This window comes from Alligator mississippiensis, chromosome 1, assembly GCF_030867095.1.
Source record: "Alligator mississippiensis isolate rAllMis1 chromosome 1, rAllMis1, whole genome shotgun sequence".
Classification (NCBI taxonomy): domain Eukaryota; kingdom Metazoa; phylum Chordata; order Crocodylia; family Alligatoridae; genus Alligator; species Alligator mississippiensis.
In genome coordinates this window covers 266,622,000-266,640,758 of record NC_081824.1, presented here as the reverse complement: position 1 = coordinate 266,640,758, position 18,759 = coordinate 266,622,000, and the positions used below count along the sequence as shown (strand labels likewise).

Below are 18,759 nucleotides of genomic sequence, written 5' to 3'. Positions count from 1 at the left end.
GGAAATGCAGAGGGGGCAGGAAGTCTGCAGGGGGGGAATAAGTGAGCAGGGTAGGGGCCAAGGGGGGCCTCCTGCCACTGCTTTCCCTGCTGTAGCAGTTTTGGGGACGGGGTCAAGACAGCCCTCCAATGCTTAGATTCTGTACCTGGAAAATTGTAACATTTATCATTTTTCCCATATATAGAGTATAATTGATTATTGGAGTTCATCTTATATTTGAGTATATGGCAATTTACCACTCTTACTTTAGAACATGGGAAGTATATATATTCTGATGTAGGTGTCTGGGAACTAAGCATTTTTACCATCAAGTGGCTAGCCAGCCAAGGCTAGCTTTTGGTTTATGAGCACTAGGAGAAGCAAGATATGCAGGCCTTATTGTTTGCTCTTCCTGCATTTATGGTAGTTTTATTAAATGGTACCATAGCTTGTGCATGTTTTGCGTTCAGGCATGTAGATTTCAAATGCCTAATGCCATTAACCTTCGTCCTGATCATGAAGCATCTACTGCTTTCTTTCTTCTTGACTGGAGGGTAACTTCTCCCTTGGGAAAACAAGTCCTTGCCTAGAAAAATAAAATACACTAGGTTACATCTAACAGCTAGTGAAGGGGTGATTTTGCATATATGCACATATGAATTTATAGCAGAGCATGTAGCAGTATCTATAGCTAAATCTGGCAGAGTGTTTCCATTTTAAAGCCTTTTTAACTTGCTCTTAAAATGATGAAACTTGAGATGTTGGGTGAAACACAGTCCTGGTTTTTGCCGGAAGGTAATTGGTTTTGTTTTGGAATCTTGAAGGAAAAAATATTTGATAAAAGGAATAGAGGGGAAATACTTCTTCCTGTTGTTAAAAAGTAACACTTTCATGCATGACTGTGGCCAAATAGTTGGGCAGGAAAATTAGCCTTCAGAGCAAAGAACTGTCTTTTTAATCTCTAAAGCACTATGCACTATAGCAAAAAATATTTAATTCAGTTATTTTTTCCTAGTACTCCTGAATGGAGTTCAGTCATCCCCCAAAAATGCCAGTTAAACATGTGGTACACAACAGCATCATATATTAAGGTTACACCTGTACGATCTGAAGAGAAACCAAAATTTTGTTTTGGTTTCAGGGGAATTTTATATATCTCTTTGCTTGCAAAGCCTTATTTCTGTTTTGTTTCCAGCTCAGACCTATTGGGAAAGCTAAGTTTAGAAAAGAGAATATTTAACCTATCCAGTCTAATCATGAAGGATCAGCCCCTAGAATCACTAAGTTATTGTGTACAGAAAAATTAATGTTGTCTTATTTAAAAGCAGAATTCCAGCCTACTTGGAGTGATATGAAGGATCAGTTTTAGCCTTAGGTGGTGAGATAGTAAGCATTGAACTTGCCATTGGTCAAAGACTGAATGTTATTCCTGGTTGGCTGTTATAATTCTGGGGGGAAAGCCTCACGTGGCAAATAGAAACAGTGTTTGTGAATGATGTATGATTTTTCTGTTTTATTAAAGACTGTTTAATTACTGGGTAGATCATAGATAAGTTAGTCAAAGGAGCATGGTAATTTATTATGCAATTGTGTAATATTAAAGGGAAGGAGTGGTGAGTGTGCAGATGTACATCACCATGTCCATAAATGAGATGATCCAGATGCATTTAAATAATTGTTTCCATTGTAAGCATTCTTTTTGTTGGTAACATTTCCACTCCCATAATGTGTTGTGCGCATGTGCGTGTGTGTTTCTATATTTCTTTCTCTATTAAAGCACACACAAGATAAAAGATCTGACTTGGCATTTGTTCATTTCATATTTAGCAAAATGTGGACACTACAAAATGTCTGGCACTTCCCTAGCAATAATTCAGACTTTGCTTGTTAAACAGTGCATTTGCTAATTGAAAATGTGTCAAAATAAGTTCATGTTCTTTTGCTTTTACTATTTAGGTAATTATGCTGGCCGGGGCACAGTTGGAATGGTTGCACGTTTTGTTCCTCCACACCTTAATAACAAATCCTGCAGGGTAACATCTTTATGCTACAGCGATGATGGTCAGGAGATCCTTGTTAGCTATTCTTCAGATTACATATACTTATTTGATCCCAAGGATGACACAGCAAGAGAACTTAAAGTTCCTTCTGCTGAAGAGAGAAGAGAAGAGGTGAGTATTCAGTAGGATGAACTGTTTATACCTGTTTCACTATTTTTACTTAGTGTGCCTTAACAGCAGAGAAGAATTTGACCTATTATTTTCCAAGATCTAAGAAGTATGTTGGAAAATGTAGGTAATACTTTGGAGGTTTATTTTTTGTGAGAGAACTTGCTAAGTTACATTGTGGTTGATAGCTCAGATGGAGAATAGTCCACTTATTGTCCAAATCCAGTTTTACCATCTGGTGACTTTTTTCAGTAACTTATGGAAAGTGAATTGAGGATTTCAGTGCAATTCCCACAGTTCATGTTGCAAAAAAGCACAATTAATACTAGCTAGCCACCTGTGTTGACAGTTTCATTAAAAGCCAAAGTTAGAATGGGCACAGAGCTAGTCCCTCCATAGCAGAGTCAAGACACTTTAGATGGGAGGTGGTGCTTGCATTACTGGTGCATATTCCTCAAAAACCTGTCATTTTGGTACCTGTTACAAACTACAAATGTATGCATCCTTTTAGAAATGTCCTGGTCTGTTCTCAGAACCGGCCCTGGATTTTGGATACTGTACTTTACTTAAGGATTAGCAGTCCCTACCTAGGTTTCATTTCTACCTGTTGATAGTTCATAGTCGTCACAATGGTTTCTGTAGGTTGTGCAGGCATAAGGTCACCAGTGTCAGTGCTCCTCAATGTATACAGTTAAACCTATAAGACCCAACAATATTTCATAAAGCTGAAGAAACTCCCTGTTTACCCATAAAACCTGCCAGTGTGTAGGACTTCTGGGCAAACTTTTCAGGTCTCTAATTTCAGTGAAAATAGTTAAGCCTCATAGATGTATGGTTTTAAAAACACCTTACCTGTGGCTCTGCCACTTGAGAGGAGCAAAAATAGTGTGGACTGTTTGGAGATACAGATACTGGCAATGTTACTGAAATGGGAGTTATATGGGAGAGCCCTGGAAACACAAGGCTGTGCACCATTGCATAGGTTGTGCAGACATAAGACCATCAATGTCAGTCCTCTGTGTGGATGGTTCAACTTGTATAGCTCAACAAAATCTTAGAGAACTGAAGCAATTCCCTTAATCCAAGGTTTTAAATAAAATACAAGTCTTACAAAAACAAGGTGCTTAAATAAAAATGCTTGAACTGCCTTGTTTTGTCACTAGTTCTGTAATCTAGTCAGAGAAGAACACTTAATGAAAAAAAAGGTAAAATGCAACAGAGATTTTTTTTTTTAATTAAAGAGCCTAGTTCTGTCAAATAGAGCAGAACCTCCTAAATTAAGGGTTTTAATTGGCTACCGATACTGTCAAACATTGAAAAGAGGGACGGCAGGCTTTAATATTGGGTTGAGGCCATGCTTGCCTGTACGCAAGTCTAGTAATTACACCTTAATTTATGTAACGGTATTCATGTTTGTTTGTCCTTCCTATTTTATCTTGCCCTGTAGTCAACTCTCTGGACATCCAGGGCAAGTATAGGTATGAAGAGTTCCCCTGAAAAGTTGTTCACCTGCTTGTTAATGTAGAAATTGTTTCCCAATGCCTTGGGCCTCACATGGATATGTTTAGGATTGGATTTGTAATAAATACTGTTTACAGTAAAATAGAACAAAAGACTTAAATTTTATTTAATTAACAAATTGCATTCTGGTTACACTGACCCTCTGCTTGGTGTGAAGTTTGTTCCATGGTGCTGGAATTTTGAATAGTTTCCCATTAAGGCCAGTTGTCCTTACATGCAGCATTGGCAAAAGTTTTACTTTGCTGGGAATTGCTAAATGCTCTGGAACAGTTTGCTAATCTGAAATTCTACTCTAGGTTTAGAAGCAGCCATGTGTGATAACAGAATGTTTCTCTCAGAACAGAAATAGCAACAAGCAGGATCAACAGACATGTTTTTAGAAACTCATTGATATGTCTTTTCAAATAAGATTGTTTGAAGAACAAATATGACTTAGCTTTTTCTGTTTGCCATATACCTGAGATGAGAGAGAGAAATCATGTTTGTTTCTTATAATTTACAAGCTTTGTACAACCTTATCATTATAAAATGTTCAAATATGTATCTTTCGTAAATTCAACATTATGTATGCAGTAGGTTACAAAAACTTTCAAGTATTTTAATTCAGTAAGAACTTTTTGGTTTAAAAAAATTCTCATTGTCAATATTATATTAATAATCAGTGACTTTTTTTGTCCAGGTTTTTATGAACACTCATTATTAATCAACATGTCTTGAAGGTGACTAATGGGCAATACATGCTACACACTCACCATTACTGTATTGGGCAAAGCATTTTTCACAAATTATTGCACGTAAGGCTACATTAAGAATTTAGGGAAAACATTTTTCATAAATACCATTATGTGGTTTATACAGTAACACTTGCTAAGTTAGGGTAAATAATGAAGCTACTTAACATTTTTAAACAATGTTATTTCTAACTTTATCATACAGTTACAAAACTGAATTAGATTTATTCATCTAATGTTTTCTAAATTATTTTGTACTATTTTACCCAAAGATGCCAAATTGAAAGCCCTAGACATTCTATATTTATTCACAATAATGGTTCAGCATAGCCAGGTATTACTGCAAGTTTCCCAGGCTATTCTGCCAGTGTATCTTAACCCATAACAGAAGAGTCAACCTCAAGGCTCTAACAGGGGAGTTAAATTTTCCTGTCCTTTTAATTTCCCATGTCTCTGACTGCCAACTGAAATGTAAAATAGACCTATTTGTAATGGTGGCTTATGATATTGGACACCATTACCAGCTTGGTTTGCACAGACTGCTGAAGAGTAACATATCGTGAAAAATAAAGATCAACCTGCCCCTTTTTGGAGGGAAGGGGAAAACCTTTCTTCCTGACTTCTGCAAGAAGCAGCCTTATTCAGTCTTCCTCTCCTGAGAGGTCCCCCCCCCCCCCCCAACAGCCAGCCCCAGTGTGGCTTCACAAGGGGCAAGCTACAGGCTCCTTTTTTTGGTCAGCTCATGGGAAGGAGGGAATGTTTTTTTCTTTTAAAGAAGAGAGGTCTGTGCTGATGTCCCAAGAAGCACAGTAGACACTGCTTCAAAACAAACTGTCTTTATTTTGCCATTCCAGTTCCCTCTGTCCTCCCTTGGACTTTCTCTCCCTGCCTGCTGTGGGACCTTCTGTCCCCCCAGCTCTTTCAGAGCTTTGTTCACCTCAGGCTCAGTCAGCCCCACTTGCAACAATTGCAGAACTATAGTCTTAACCTGGGGACAGCACTCACCCAATACAACAAAACATTGTTATAGGGAACCAATCAAGGGGGGCAGTCTCTGGGTCTGCTGCCATCTGCCCCTGAGTTGAAAATGGCATAAAGAACTACTTACAAGCATTATTTACAGTAAAGCTTACCCTTGTTGAGACCCCGCAAAGTACAACCCACCAAAGCTGCAGACTAGAATCCAGCTCACCTAGACAACTTCATCATATAGGCTACGGACAGAAATTACACATAAACCAGTATAAGTGATTGGAAACCAGTACATTTGTAAGACAACAGAAGTTCAGTGCACATAAACTACTTTCAAAATAGCCAAAACCAGTTTAAGATAAAGCTGGATGGATGTAGTATCAGACTTAAATGATTTAGATAAATCAGTTTATTGAACTTCTTTCCCAGGTCCCCTCCAGATTCAAGTTAACTCACAGTTCCCCAGGATCCCTGGATGCTTTGCACCTCTCCTGCAAACCCCTCCAGCCCTTGCACAGTGGGCGGGCTAGCCTTGGCCCAATCTGTCTGTTCCAGCCAAGCAGGGAGGTGTGCTTGAGCACCCCCAAGCTTCTGGCCTTGGCCACTGCAGGCATGTGGTTGCATTTGTGGAATCAACAGTGAATATCTGTTCACTTGCTTATTGGTTCAGTCTATGCAGGTTAAACTAACTTGCAAAGGTTGAATTGAGTCAGCCTTGAGTTTATTAACTGTCTGTACTTAGCCGTAGCCTTTTTCAATTGCTTCTAACTTAGCTAAATTTGATCATCTGGCTTTTAATGGATATAGATACGGTAATAGTTAAAGAACAGTTTATTATGCCTCTTTATTTGTTTGACAGACTTCTTAAAGACTTCAAGTTCCTGACAAGTAAAGGTTTTTTTTCCTTGTTTTAAGTTTTTTTTTGTTTGTTTGTTTGTTTGTTTTTTTAATATAAGTACAAAATTGTTTTCCTTTCTTTTCGGATAGGTTTTTTCTTTTTCTTTTTTTTTTTCCTTCAAAAAGGCCCAGAAATTCACTGGCGAAGATGCTCTCTGGGTCATCCTTCTCTATCTGCTTCAACCTTCATCTTGTTCAACAGATTACATGCACTGTGTGACTTGGTTTGGAAAAATTCATGTGTACAGCATGCCATCCTGCAAGATGCTGCTATATTGTTAATTTTTCTTGCTGTGTGAGGTTCTTCTCCCAAAGCTGACTTAGTAGACAGTCATGTAGCAGCAGTTTATAGTAGAAAGCAGGGCAGATTTGCACCTTATAAACTAACCAAAGTACAGCTAGCTAGCTAGCACAAGGTCACTTCATCAGTAGGGAACTGCCCAAATCATGATTGTGTGGATTTTGCAGAAATTGCAAATCAGGTGATCTCCACAAAATCCTTGATGGTGAGGGGGGGCATGAACATACTAAAAATTAATTGCTGGCTCCCCAGTGGAAGCCAGCAGGCCTCCCAGCTACTTAGCCTGTGGCGGAGGAAGGTTGCTGGCATGAAGGTGAGCAGGCAAAATGGCTGTCACTCCCCCCCAACCCTGCCCCTTGCTGCTGATTGGCTGAGAGCTGCCTGTTGTGTGGCCCTGCCCTGCTCCACCAATCAGTGGCAATGGGCAGGGCTACATGATGGACAGCACTCTCAGCCAATCAGTGTAAAAGTGGTGGTGGGGGGGGTCAGATGACAGACAGCCCACTCTAAATCAGCGGTGGGGAACGGAACCACCAGAGCCCCTTGGCCAATTACAGGGAGGGGGGGCAGGAGGTCTGGCCATGATAAACCCTCAAAAATGGCAGCCAGCCTCATGATCTACCTGCAAAATCTGCCAGCTGCCTCTTTGAGTTGTCTAGACCCTTACTCATAGTGTTCCACATTCTCAGTTTTTACTGGATTTTCACTGATAAATTCCCTGATTTTTCTTTTTTTTAAGTAATTTGGTCTACTGTTTTACACCTTTTTTTCAATTCAAATCCCTGTTAGTGGGCATGAGTGGGGAATGGTCTGTTCCCCACTCGTGCCGGTTAACAGGGATTTGAACTGAAAAATGGGTGGTGCCGTTAAGCTAAAAGTGCTTCTGTGCTGTTTACCTGAGGCACAGGTTTCCAGCTGGATGTGGCAGGAGGGGGCAGTGACATCGGCCACATGCAGAGCAGGGGGCGAGGGGGTGGCGGTGGCTGCTGCCCGGGGGTGCGGAGTTCCTATCTCTGACCCTGGGCAGGGCAGGCCAGACCATGGGACTCGCTCCCGGGGCTTGGGCAGGCAGGTCCCACCTGCACGTTGGTGGCTCTGGCTTCGACCCTGCTTCAAGCCCTGCCAGGTGGGGCACGCAGGAGAGCCCGGCCCTGCTCCCTGTGGCAGGTGCTGCACCTGGCCACTCAGCATGTGCCCACAAGGCTGGAGCTGCTGCTTGGGGGCACAGGGCTCCTGGTTTCTGGCTCTGACCCCGGGTGGGGCAGATGGGCCACAGGAATCACTCCCGGTGCAGGCAGGTCCCACCTGCACCCCAGTGGCTTCAGCTGCGGCCCTGCGCCGGGCACTGGTAGCTGCAAGCCCTGAGCCCTGCCCAGGGAAGTGAGGGGGGAAGGTGGGAGAGCCCAGCCCCGCTCCCAGTGTCAGGGGCTGCACCTAGATGCTCAGCACCCACCCGTGGGGCTGGAGCCACTGCCCAGTGCCACAGGGCTCCCAGCTCTGATCCTGGGAGGCTCCGGGTTTGAGGTTGGGTCCTCTCCCGCCCTCTCTGTGCTGCTGCCTGTCCTGAGTACTGGGAAAAGCCCGGTGCTTCTGCCAGCCCAAGCGTGCAGTGGCAACAGGCTTCAGCGAGTCCAGGCTGCCACCTGCCCTGAAAGCCAGGAAGAGCTTAGTGCCAGTGGCAGCATCAGGCTCTTCCCTGTGCTCGGGGCAGGTGGCAACCTGCTCTCATCCTGTGCATGGATCCAGGGGAATGCACCCCCTTGGGAAGAGCCCGGCACAGCCCCTTAACACTTAGTCCTCCTGGGGGGCACATAGTAGCAAGAGCCATGCTCCTGTGCCCTGTACCCACCGACAGCTCCCTATGCTTTGCTCCTTGCTACAGCTCTGGGAGTGGCCGACAGGCTGTGTTGTGTCCTTCCCCCTGTCCCCTCTCTAGTAACAGCCTTTCTCTCTCTCCCTCCCTCACTGCCCATTCCCCCCCATTTTAAATTAATTTTTTTACCTTTTCCTCTTTTCCCCAATTTTCATCTTGCTTTTTATGTTTCGAAGATAAATCCCCAAAAATTCCCATAAAAACTGAGAATGTGGAACACTACTTATTCATCAGACTCTCTCTTCTCCCACTCTCCCCTTCTCTTCTACTTTTGGTATTCAAATGTGTCTCTTATTGTACACTGTTTTGTGCAGGTCCTTTCACAGCATCTAATGAAGTGGTTTTCAGCCCTTGAAGTGCACACGCTCACACACACACACACGTTAGTCTGTAAAGTGTAAATCTGTCCTGCCTTCTACTTGACTTCAGGCTAACACAGTGAACTACATCTCTCAGTAGTGCATAGTTTTAGAGTCTAATGACATATCCCTTTGCCTGTTGTGATTAGGAAGGGACTGCTGTCCTAGTTATTTCCTCAAGTCAGTACATGAGAGTACAAGGAAGTCAAATGCCAGCATTTATCATGGAAGCAAATGGGAGATTGAGAATGGTATAACGTATTTTTAATAAGGGGACAGGCATCTATTGAGACATTTACTTCTGCAGCAAGTATCACCGGCAGAAGGATCCAAAAAGAAAAAGTAGACTGACGCATTTTCTTCTAATCTAGAGTAGCCACAGCAATGTTTTGATTCTTAGACATACTGTAAAGCATGTTCCCATCAATAATGTAAGCATTATAGTATCAAACTTAATGCTTGCTGCATGCATAGTATAGAACTGAAGATAAATAGCCTGTGTTTCTGCCGGCCGATACTGGTGGCTTCCATAGGAGAAAGTAAAGGCAGCAGCCCAAATTGACATAGTGAATAAAGCAAAGTAAAGAGGCACTACAGTATGCAGCTTCTATGTTATAAAAGTAATCTGGGTGAGTGATGGGCAACTTGGATGCCATGCTTTTTGGGGAGAAGGAGCTTGCAACAACCATTTTTTAACTGTGTTAATGAACAAGGATCTATGTATTTGACATTTCTGCAGGTTTGTCCTGGAATCTCCCTTTTGCCAGTGAATTTTGCTACAGGATCATGTCTTTCATTTTTTAAAACGTATGTTTCGAACCCTCAGTTTTATAGGATAATCTTGGAATTGTGGCTAGGTTGGAAGTAGCAGCATCACATTGTCACGGTGCCTGGGCCAGCTGCTGCATACAAGGGCAATAGTAACTTCCGGTTGCCACTATGGTCGCAGTTGCAATTGTGATGACTCAGCTGTGATGAAAGCCATTTTTTTCATCCCACACCCCCATTGGTGCTTGAGGCAGTTGCCCCTGTTGCCCTCACTCTAGTAACGCTATTGGATGGAAGCAGTACAATGTTATCTTTCCAAGTCTGCAGACTCTTGAAGCAATAGGTTTTTGCCATGAATTTTCCCCACCCCTTTCCTTTCTCTCTCTCTTTTTTTTTTTTATTCAGACATTTAAGATAAGTGTCAGCACCACTCTTTCACTTTTGATTGTTTAGATAGAAATATCCAGCTAACTCCTAACTGACCTTCCTGGGTGCTTAAAGATCCAGATGCCTCTTACCAAACCACTAAGACTTACACTTCCCCAGGCATATAGTTAATGCAGAAATCTGTATCTAACTGAAAGTCCAAAATGAAAGGTAAAATACATTGCATTTAGTATTTTAAAATACTTGCAAGAAGTTACCATGCTTACTGATTTAACATTTAATTAGAAATTCCAATTAGAGTAAAAATGGAAGTTGCCTTAGAATTTCTAGTCTGGTACAATGGAAAGCTGCTGAATACAGTTACCCTGCTTCAGAATGTAGGCCCAACTTCCTATGTAATATGCACGTTTTGATAGATGCATTAAAGTTACTACTACGTAAATTATGCTAAAAAAATCTGTACACAAAGAACAAAGACTCAGTTGCACGCAGAACTTAGCTTAGAATTTTTGTACCTTTGTATGGCTAAAGTGAACCTTAATGTCTGAATATAGCATTGTGCTTAATGTATATGTTATGTATTTTTGGACTTTTTGACTTTTTGTGGTCAAATCATGCTTTTCCTACTAGTGTTATTTTATTTGTAGACACAGGTTATCATTCAGTAATTACTTACATATATAAAAGAGAAGAATTGAGTAATAAGTTTTGTGTTTGGGTAATGTCCCTCCTTATCTTTATTATTCTAGTTACGGCAGCCTCCTGTTAAACGACTGCGATTAAGAGGTGATTGGTCAGATACAGGACCGAGAGCAAGGCCTGAGAGTGAACGCGAAAGAGATGGTAATGTGTGGGGAGAGGAGGGTTGGGTTTCTTTTGTTAGTATGCCTGAAGTGTATGTATAGTTAAGATAAAAATTACCTTGAGTTTTTACGAGTTGTGTCTAATTTTAGAATATTTTATTCATAATTTGACACATTGAATTGACAATGTATTGAATATAGCAATTTTGAGATCATTGTCTACGTTAAGGCCATTCTCACTGGTGTTGTTTCAACCCTGTATTTACCTTAAAATGAGGGCTACAAATTGAGGCATATGTAAGTGGTACCCAAGTATTTGTTGTATTATATTAACGTAGCTTCATCTCTGTGAATTTTCATAATGTAGTTCATGCCTTAAGTACTGGTAAGGGTACAAGAGGAAATACTTTTATAACGGTAAAATCAGAAGATGCTGGGTCATATCAGTAGGGTTCCTATATTGGTTCTGTTACTGCCTCATGAATAACCACGATTAAGTTGTTAAAAACTAACTTGAATTCCTGCCTCTGTAAAGTATTACTCAGGGTGCGCACAGCATTATGTTTCTACTGGGAGAATACATGTGCTCTGGGAGTTAATATATCTGATATTCTCTGCTTCAACTGCCATCCCTACTCCCTTTCTTTGTGTTTGTACAATACTTTTACCAATAATCCTAAAACCCATAAATCACTTTAATTTTTTTTTAGTTTTATTTCTTCTCACATATCCTCTTATCTTGTTTCTTGTTTTTCCTTCTGTGTTCTTATGTTACTTTTATTGTAACGCAGTTTAAACTTATCTTTCTTCAATCAGCAATGATCTAATGTGGAAAAGATTTGAAAAATAGCTGGACTAGTTCCCTGAAATCTGGCCACATTTTTTTTCATTTTTCTCCTCTTATCCTGGGTTGATATGGTTTGACTGGAATGATCTAGTTGGGGAATGGTCCTGCTTTGGGCAGGAGGTTGGACAGGAAGACCTCCTGAGGTCCTATCCAACCCTAATTATCTATGATTCCTCTGTTTTCAAGAACTAATCCATTTATGTTTGCTGTTCCTTTTGTTGTAAGCTGTTATCTCCATATAGCACTCTGTCCTTCTCTCCTTAGGTGCATGGATATTTCCTTCCAATATCTTGACTTAGGCTTCTAGGATCTATTGTAATAGGGCAAGTGGCAGGGGGGCAGGCACAGGTGTGGCGAGGGCAAGCGGGTCAGGCAGAGAGGTAAGGGCCTTGGGGTCTGGCCCCTCAGCCCCTGATGTTGCTTTCCCTGCCACAGCACTTGTGGGGTGGGGAAAAAACATTTAAGAGATACCTGCAATACTTAGAAACCTATACATGGAAAATTATAATAAATTTATATTTTCCCATGTATAGACTAATTATTGGGGATTGTCTTACAGACATCATGGATTCAGGTAAATACACCATCTCCTGCTAGTTCCATTTTAACTCCAATCTTCCCCATCTTTCACCCCAACACACACTTTTTGAAAGTACAGTCTAGTAAAAATGTCCTATATCAATAAAATAAAAACAAGAAAATTCAGTGCTCAAATTGCATTTCAAGTTAAAATGTGGTAATTTTGTTCTGAAAGATAGACTTCATTCTCAGGATTCCATCATCTCATGCAACTTCAGCACTGTTCTCATATGGAAAAAGAAAGAATGCACTGGAATTCTTTCTTAGCATTTCTGTATTTACAGGGGAGCAAAGTCCTAATGTCTCGCTAATGCAGAGGATGTCAGACATGCTGTCAAGATGGTTTGAAGAAGCTAGTGAAGTTGCTCAGAGCAACCGAGGGCGTGGAAGATCTCGATCAAGAGGTAATTCTCCTTCAGAAAAATAGGTTGGAACAAGACTATTTTTGTTTTTTATTAAGGATTAATAAAATGTTGATAGTCTAACAAACTTGATGGGAAGCAGTAAAAGAGATGTTAGAAATCTATGATCATTTACAATATAAGCTTTTGGGGGCAGACTGGTTTTATTTTAGTTAGTGTTTTGTATACTGGGTTGAGCATATAATGTGCCAAATAATAATGCAAAAGGTCTTTTTTTAAAGTAGGTTACTGGCAGGACGGGGTTGTTCTTGGTTTTGTTTGTTTGTTTTTTGTTGCGTGTTTTTAAACTAAAGGTGGGGCCAGTCGTCCAGATGCCCCTGTTACTAGCAGTGTGCCACCAAGGGGTGAGTCGGAGACTGCAATGGAAGTAGATGGTCCTGAACAACCTCCATCCTCATCTTCCTCTACCATGTCAGCCCAAGCTCCTTCAACATCTTCCTCAATGGAAAGCCCACCCTCAACCTCTTTACTGTCATCTCCTGACAACGAACAAAGGCTGTCTTTGGAGGCCTCTGCTCAACCTACGCTCCATCAGTCTGGTGAGGAGAAATAGTGCTGTATGGTTTATTGGGAAAATTTAGAATACAAAAATAAGTTTTAGCTTTAGTACATTTTTAGTAGTTGAACTTATAACCTTGAATGCAAACTAGGTACGTCTATTGCTACCTGATCATCTGAAGTGTGGCTATAAGGAAAAGCTTTTCTGAACAGCTCTGTTCTGACTCCAGCCCGTTCTGTCACTGCTGCAAGATCACTGGTAATATCAGTGATCCTTTTATTAGGAGAGAGAGCAGTTACCACCTTAATAGGCTGCTTGTCCTGCAAACCTGTAAAGGGCATAGAAGTGGCCCATGGATGCTACCTATACACAGTGTTGTGACCGCCTAAGATTTTCTTATGATAATTGGTATATTTCTTAAGAGCCCCAGTTGCCTCATTTAAGAGTTTATATAAGGATCTCCTCTTCCATTTTTATTTTTAAAAGTGAGGATTTTTTTGTCTTGTGCTTATATAGACAAAATATGGAGACCTGACTGTACCCTAAGGCTCAAACTAGCACACACATTAAAATAAGTAAAGTTGTGTATTTTTTATTCAGGGGGAGGAGGGAAAGAAACGAGATTTTTTTTTTTTTTTTTTTTTTTTTTTGATGCCCTGCTCTTGTCTTGAACACTTGAGTTTGACAATACTATGTAAGGTGCCCTCTCTATCTGATATTTGTTGCAGGCGGTGTGTGTTATCTTTATCAGAGGAGGAGATTGTCTCAGGTCCTAAATGGATGTGCTCGGGTGACAGAGAGATGAGATTTTCCTATTTCCCCCACTCTGAGAAGCAGTCATCACAAGGCTGCTTCTGTTATAACATAGCAGTGTTTTATTTGGTGTGCTGTGATTGCTGCAACCAGACTCCCACCTCAAGACAGGTGTCAGAAAAAAGCAGGGCTGCTGCCTAAATATCAAAAAGAGTGGGAAGTTAGATTTAAGCTGGTATTTATTAAAGAGAATGTAATCATGTAGCACAAACCTGATTCTAAACATCCTTCTAGTAGGCTACCTCCTATGAAGCAATCCACATTACTTAGTCTGGTTGGTTTTCAGTGGTGCATAGTTTTTGCTCACAGCATGTTAATGTTGATACTTCATCAACCAGTGATTCAGCCAAAAACTCAAGAGCTCACCTATGTAAAATACAACAGGTTTCAGCTATTCTGGTCTTTGAGATGAACACCAAAGACCACAAATTCCAATGCTGAAGGCTGTGTTCTGAGCCATACTTTCCATATTAAGGAAGAGACCTGTTGCAGGCCACCTTATCATGATGCAGGAAATCAGAATTTAATATATTTCTGTAGCAGCATTTATTTAGTTTCTTTCCTAAATAACACATTCACTTAACCAAATATACCTTTCTGCATTTCTCTGAATCGATCTGAATTTCAGAGGAATAGTTTCTTAGGCTGGCATGTGGAGTCAGGCTGATGCCATTATTTTCTAATCCATGATTCCCATTGCATTTCTAAAAATTTCAGAGCTCCAATAAGCAGGAAATTAAGCAGCAACCCTCCCTAGAAAAAACTTCATAGAAGTTTTTGAAAGCAATGGACATTTTTTAACTCACTGTATATACTTACAGTGCTCTTTAATGTTTTATACAGATGCTAGTTTAATTATGAATAAAGGAAAAGTGCCATCCTTTGATTTATTAACGTTCCCCTTACATAAATGATTACAAGTGGTACCTTATTGATCAAGAACATGATTCCCTAGGATAATAAAGTTGCATCTATTGATGGCTAATACCTACAGCTTGTTCAGACAGAATGCAATGGTGTGTTAGGGATTTCTTTTTCTTTCTTTCTTTTTTTTTTTTTGACTGTATAATCTCAAATGACTGCTAAAATAAACCTGATGGAGCCTCGCACCTCAGAATTTGAAACCACCACTACTGTTACATTTTTAAAGCTTTTATTTATTAGAAATCGCTTGAGTATCATACATTTATGTTAAGCTCTGGAAACAAATAGAAAATACTTTGTTCGTGACTGCAAGGAACTTCTGATCTTAGATACAGAACAATGAGTAAGTAAAGTAAGTGAATAGAAAACCTATTGCTGAGGGGAAACTATAAATAATTATCACATGAACTGCATTTTAAGGAGAATTTTGAAGGAGAGGAAATAGGGCTCTTGGAAGATGAGGACAGGGAGTGCAAAGGGCAGCACTAGATTTAGGTGCAAAGGGCAGCACTAGGATTGAAGGTATAAATATGTGAACCAAGAGAGCAGTAAAGCAAGGGGATTGAGATGGGGCTAAGAGATGGAAATTAGAGAGTTAGGTATAGGTGAGATGTAGAAGGTGGTAAGATTTTGAATAGCAGAATTGTGAAGGTAAGGAAGAAGAATTTAATTTAAAAAACATAAGCAATGATTTGAGTGGGGTAACAGGAAAAGAAAAAGATGATGCCAGTAACAGTATATTGAACGTAACGGTGAAAAGGACAAAGGCTAAGTGGAAGAAGATTGCAAAATATATAGATTAAGATGTTACTGGGATACAGGTTTGGAAACATCAAGAAGAAAATAAAAGACTTTTAGGATCAGTATGGAGAAAGCAATAACAGATGCTGGATGGAGTGGGGAGTGCCAGTTTTTAGTGACGTGTGAAATTGAGGTCAATCACCACGTTGTGGGGCAGGGTGACTTTCTTAGAAATAGAGCATGAATTCGTGAGGAGAACAGGAGAATGGATTGTTAGACAAATAGTTTCGATTCCTCACTACTGTAATTTGCTACATTCCCCACAGGCCCCTCTAATAATCTGTCCCTTGAAATTGTAAGTAAATATGCTTGAATGTAAAACACATTTAAATCCTGGCCATGCTGTGCTTTCAGCAGTGCGCCATGTGATGAACACCTGATTTCCTATCTTTGAAATGCTCATTATATCCTGTAGAATTTTGAAATGCAGCTCTGCAGACAGTATCCAAGACAAAAATAATACAGTACTTGGAGTCTGGTCACATATTAAGCCACTTCATCTGAAGCCTGTGCATATTATCCTGTTAGGAAAGTACAGCTGAAACCACTTAAATGTGTTTCAGATAATCAGTAAACCTGGCTGATGAGCCAAATTTCAGGAAACTGTTTTTTCTCTTGAGCTAGCCTTCCTTTTCTTAGTGGGTGGAGTCATACTTGCTGGAAACTTTTACTACCTTATGATTTACAAAAAGTTGTTTATATTGCTATAAAGCTAATGCACTGGTTTTTGCTTCGCTTTTCTCACTTCACAAAAGCTAGGCAATATCCAGTAACATGATCATTTTCACATTAATTTGAATAAGTACTCTTTCAAGCTACTTACAAATTACAAGGTTATGCAACAACACATATATAAAATGTAATTTAACTGTTTTTCTCTGCTCTACATTGCACAAACATTCTTTGTATTAAGTGATCAGTTCATTGGAGGGAAAAAATGAAATCCAGAGATGCATGCATTTTTAAAAACACTTAATTTTGAACTGAGAAGAGAAAGTAGTGTAGCACTTTCCCCCTCACTCTGTTTTCTGGCAAGATACATTTTTGATCAAAGATTCTGACTGATTTTAAAACAATTTAATAAAGTGGAAATTTATATAAAAAAAAAACATTTAAAATTTGAGATGTAATTTTGAATAGGTTTTTGAAATTATGATCGTGATTTATGGGTGGAGTAGAACTAAACCAGTAAACACATGTTGAAAACTAGAATTTTATCTAAAAGTTGAGGCCTAAAATTTTAAAAAATGTAAGCGACTTGAAGTGTTATTCACAGAGGGCTTTTATACGTGTGCTTCAGGAGGGGAGGGGAGGAGGAGCTTTAATTAGAGAGGCTCCAAGAGCCGCTCTAATTAAAGCGCCTAGAATGTTATGTGCATCAGCGTCCCCATGCTGTAAAGTGGCGGTGGGGTGCTTTAACTAAAACTTGTTGAATGAGCGTTAGGTAAAGTGTCCCCGCTGCCATTTTTCAGCTTGGGGACACTGATCCAGGTGACGCTGGAGTCTGCTGGAGCATGGTAATTACCGTGCTCCAGCAGACTCAATTAATTGAGTCTGCTCCAACGCATTGCAATTATAGCACTTCGAATCAGCCCCCCTGCACGTGTATAGGCAGCCAGAAACCTTGAGTCCTGTGACATTTGTGAACCTGCTTCATAGTACATCATCTTTTCATGCCAGAATCCTTTAAGATATTTATTTTCCTTTTCCTTTATGTCACATTTCCTCATCAGTCACTGAAGGGTTGGTTGTATTATGCAAAAGTGATATTAGACTAGGGTAGTCAGGCCCCAAGATCCAAGTAGGTTCTGACTCTTCCAGTGATTTGTTTTGTGACCTTGGGCAAGCAGTATACTTTGTGAAATAAGTTCTAATCCCTGTTTGCCTCACTGCATGAGGTTGTAAAGCTAAAAAATTATGAAGGCCTTTGAGATCCTTGGATGCTGTTCATTTTAAAGCATAAAGTTATAGAATATTTCCATTTCTAGTGGTGTTTCTCTTTCTAAGCAGATTTCCTCATGTCTGCAAATTGTGGTGTGCTTATGTGAAGATGTGCTGCTCTATAAATAACAACAGATACATTCTGTACCTTATTTTTTATTGTCAAAGCATAAAAAGGAGTAGAATATAAAGAATATTAGACTATAAGGAGGAATGTAAGAACATATAGAGAAAAGACTTAAATTCCTAATTGTAGATTTCAGTTACCAGAGGTAGGCTGTTTCTTGAAGGAAAAGGGAAAATGTAGCAGCTATAACTGGTAAATAGGAAGAAGAGGACATGGTGAGAGTAGTTGGGTTTCGAAACTGGTCTCTGATGAGAGGTTTCTTTAAGCAGTCCATTAGCAGGAAATCTTTGGTGATCCCTTAAGTTACTTCTTTGTGGACCAACTTCCAGTATTTTAAAATTTATTTTATGGTTTACAGTTGGGAGAGTAAAAATGAAGACTAACATAAAATAGCTTGAACACTGTTATGACTTGTTGTTTGCTCTTCGGAAGCCATGTCCTGCAACCTTTGTGCATAATCCCCTTTCCAAATTTATATGTTTTCCCATTTGTCAGGAAGGGTTATATCAAAATTCCATTTAAATAACTTTATGAAGTAAGTGACTTAAACTTTATCTGATGGATCAATACATATTTAAGCTGTTAAATGGAGAAAATTAAATGTTGGCAGAGGAAACAATCATGTAGCATGAATACTGAACCTCTTCCTGGGATTTATGCATTTAGGAAGAAAAAACCCGTATTTAAACACATTTTCTTTGTTTCTAATTTGTTGGTTGTTGGTAGCCTTCTTCATAAAGTCAGTACTTTGCTTTTATTCCTCTTAATAGCTGTTGCTTCATACTTGAGTTATTTTTACATTCTTTTTATTGTATGTTCTATGCCTCTTTCTTTTACACCCTTTTTTCTTTTTCCTGTCTGTCAGAATTAATGGCACCTGAGTTAGCTATACTTCGTAGGGGTCTGCAGCGGCTGAGGCTTAAGAAGGCCGAACAACAGAGACAGCGAGAGCTAGCTGAGGGTTCAGCACCACAGTCTTCCAGCTCTGATCAGTCTTCCAGTAAGGGCTCCTCACAGGACCCTCAGACTTCAGGTTATCATTTGTCA

At 40.0% G+C, this 18,759-nt stretch overlaps 1 protein-coding gene across 7 annotated transcripts in view; it reads left to right on the top strand.

Moving 5' to 3' along the window:
• DCAF6 (DDB1 and CUL4 associated factor 6) overlaps nucleotides 1–18,759 on the top strand; it is a 148,441-nt gene that overhangs the window by 62,230 nt on the left and 67,452 nt on the right. For 4 of the 7 annotated variants that reach the window (XM_059720595.1, XM_019476157.2, XM_006262258.4 and 1 more), the window contains exons 7-11: nucleotides 1,936–2,150; nucleotides 10,706–10,799; nucleotides 12,470–12,589; nucleotides 12,901–13,146; nucleotides 18,578–18,745. In XM_059720595.1, coding sequence (XP_059576578.1) covers nucleotides 1,936–2,150; nucleotides 10,706–10,799; nucleotides 12,470–12,589; nucleotides 12,901–13,146; nucleotides 18,578–18,745 — 843 coding nt within the window. The remainder of the gene's footprint in view (nucleotides 1–1,935; nucleotides 2,151–10,705; nucleotides 10,800–12,469; nucleotides 12,590–12,900; nucleotides 13,147–18,577; nucleotides 18,746–18,759) is intronic. The other 3 variants (XM_019476156.2, XM_006262263.4, XM_019476158.2) reach the window with 1 other exon arrangement.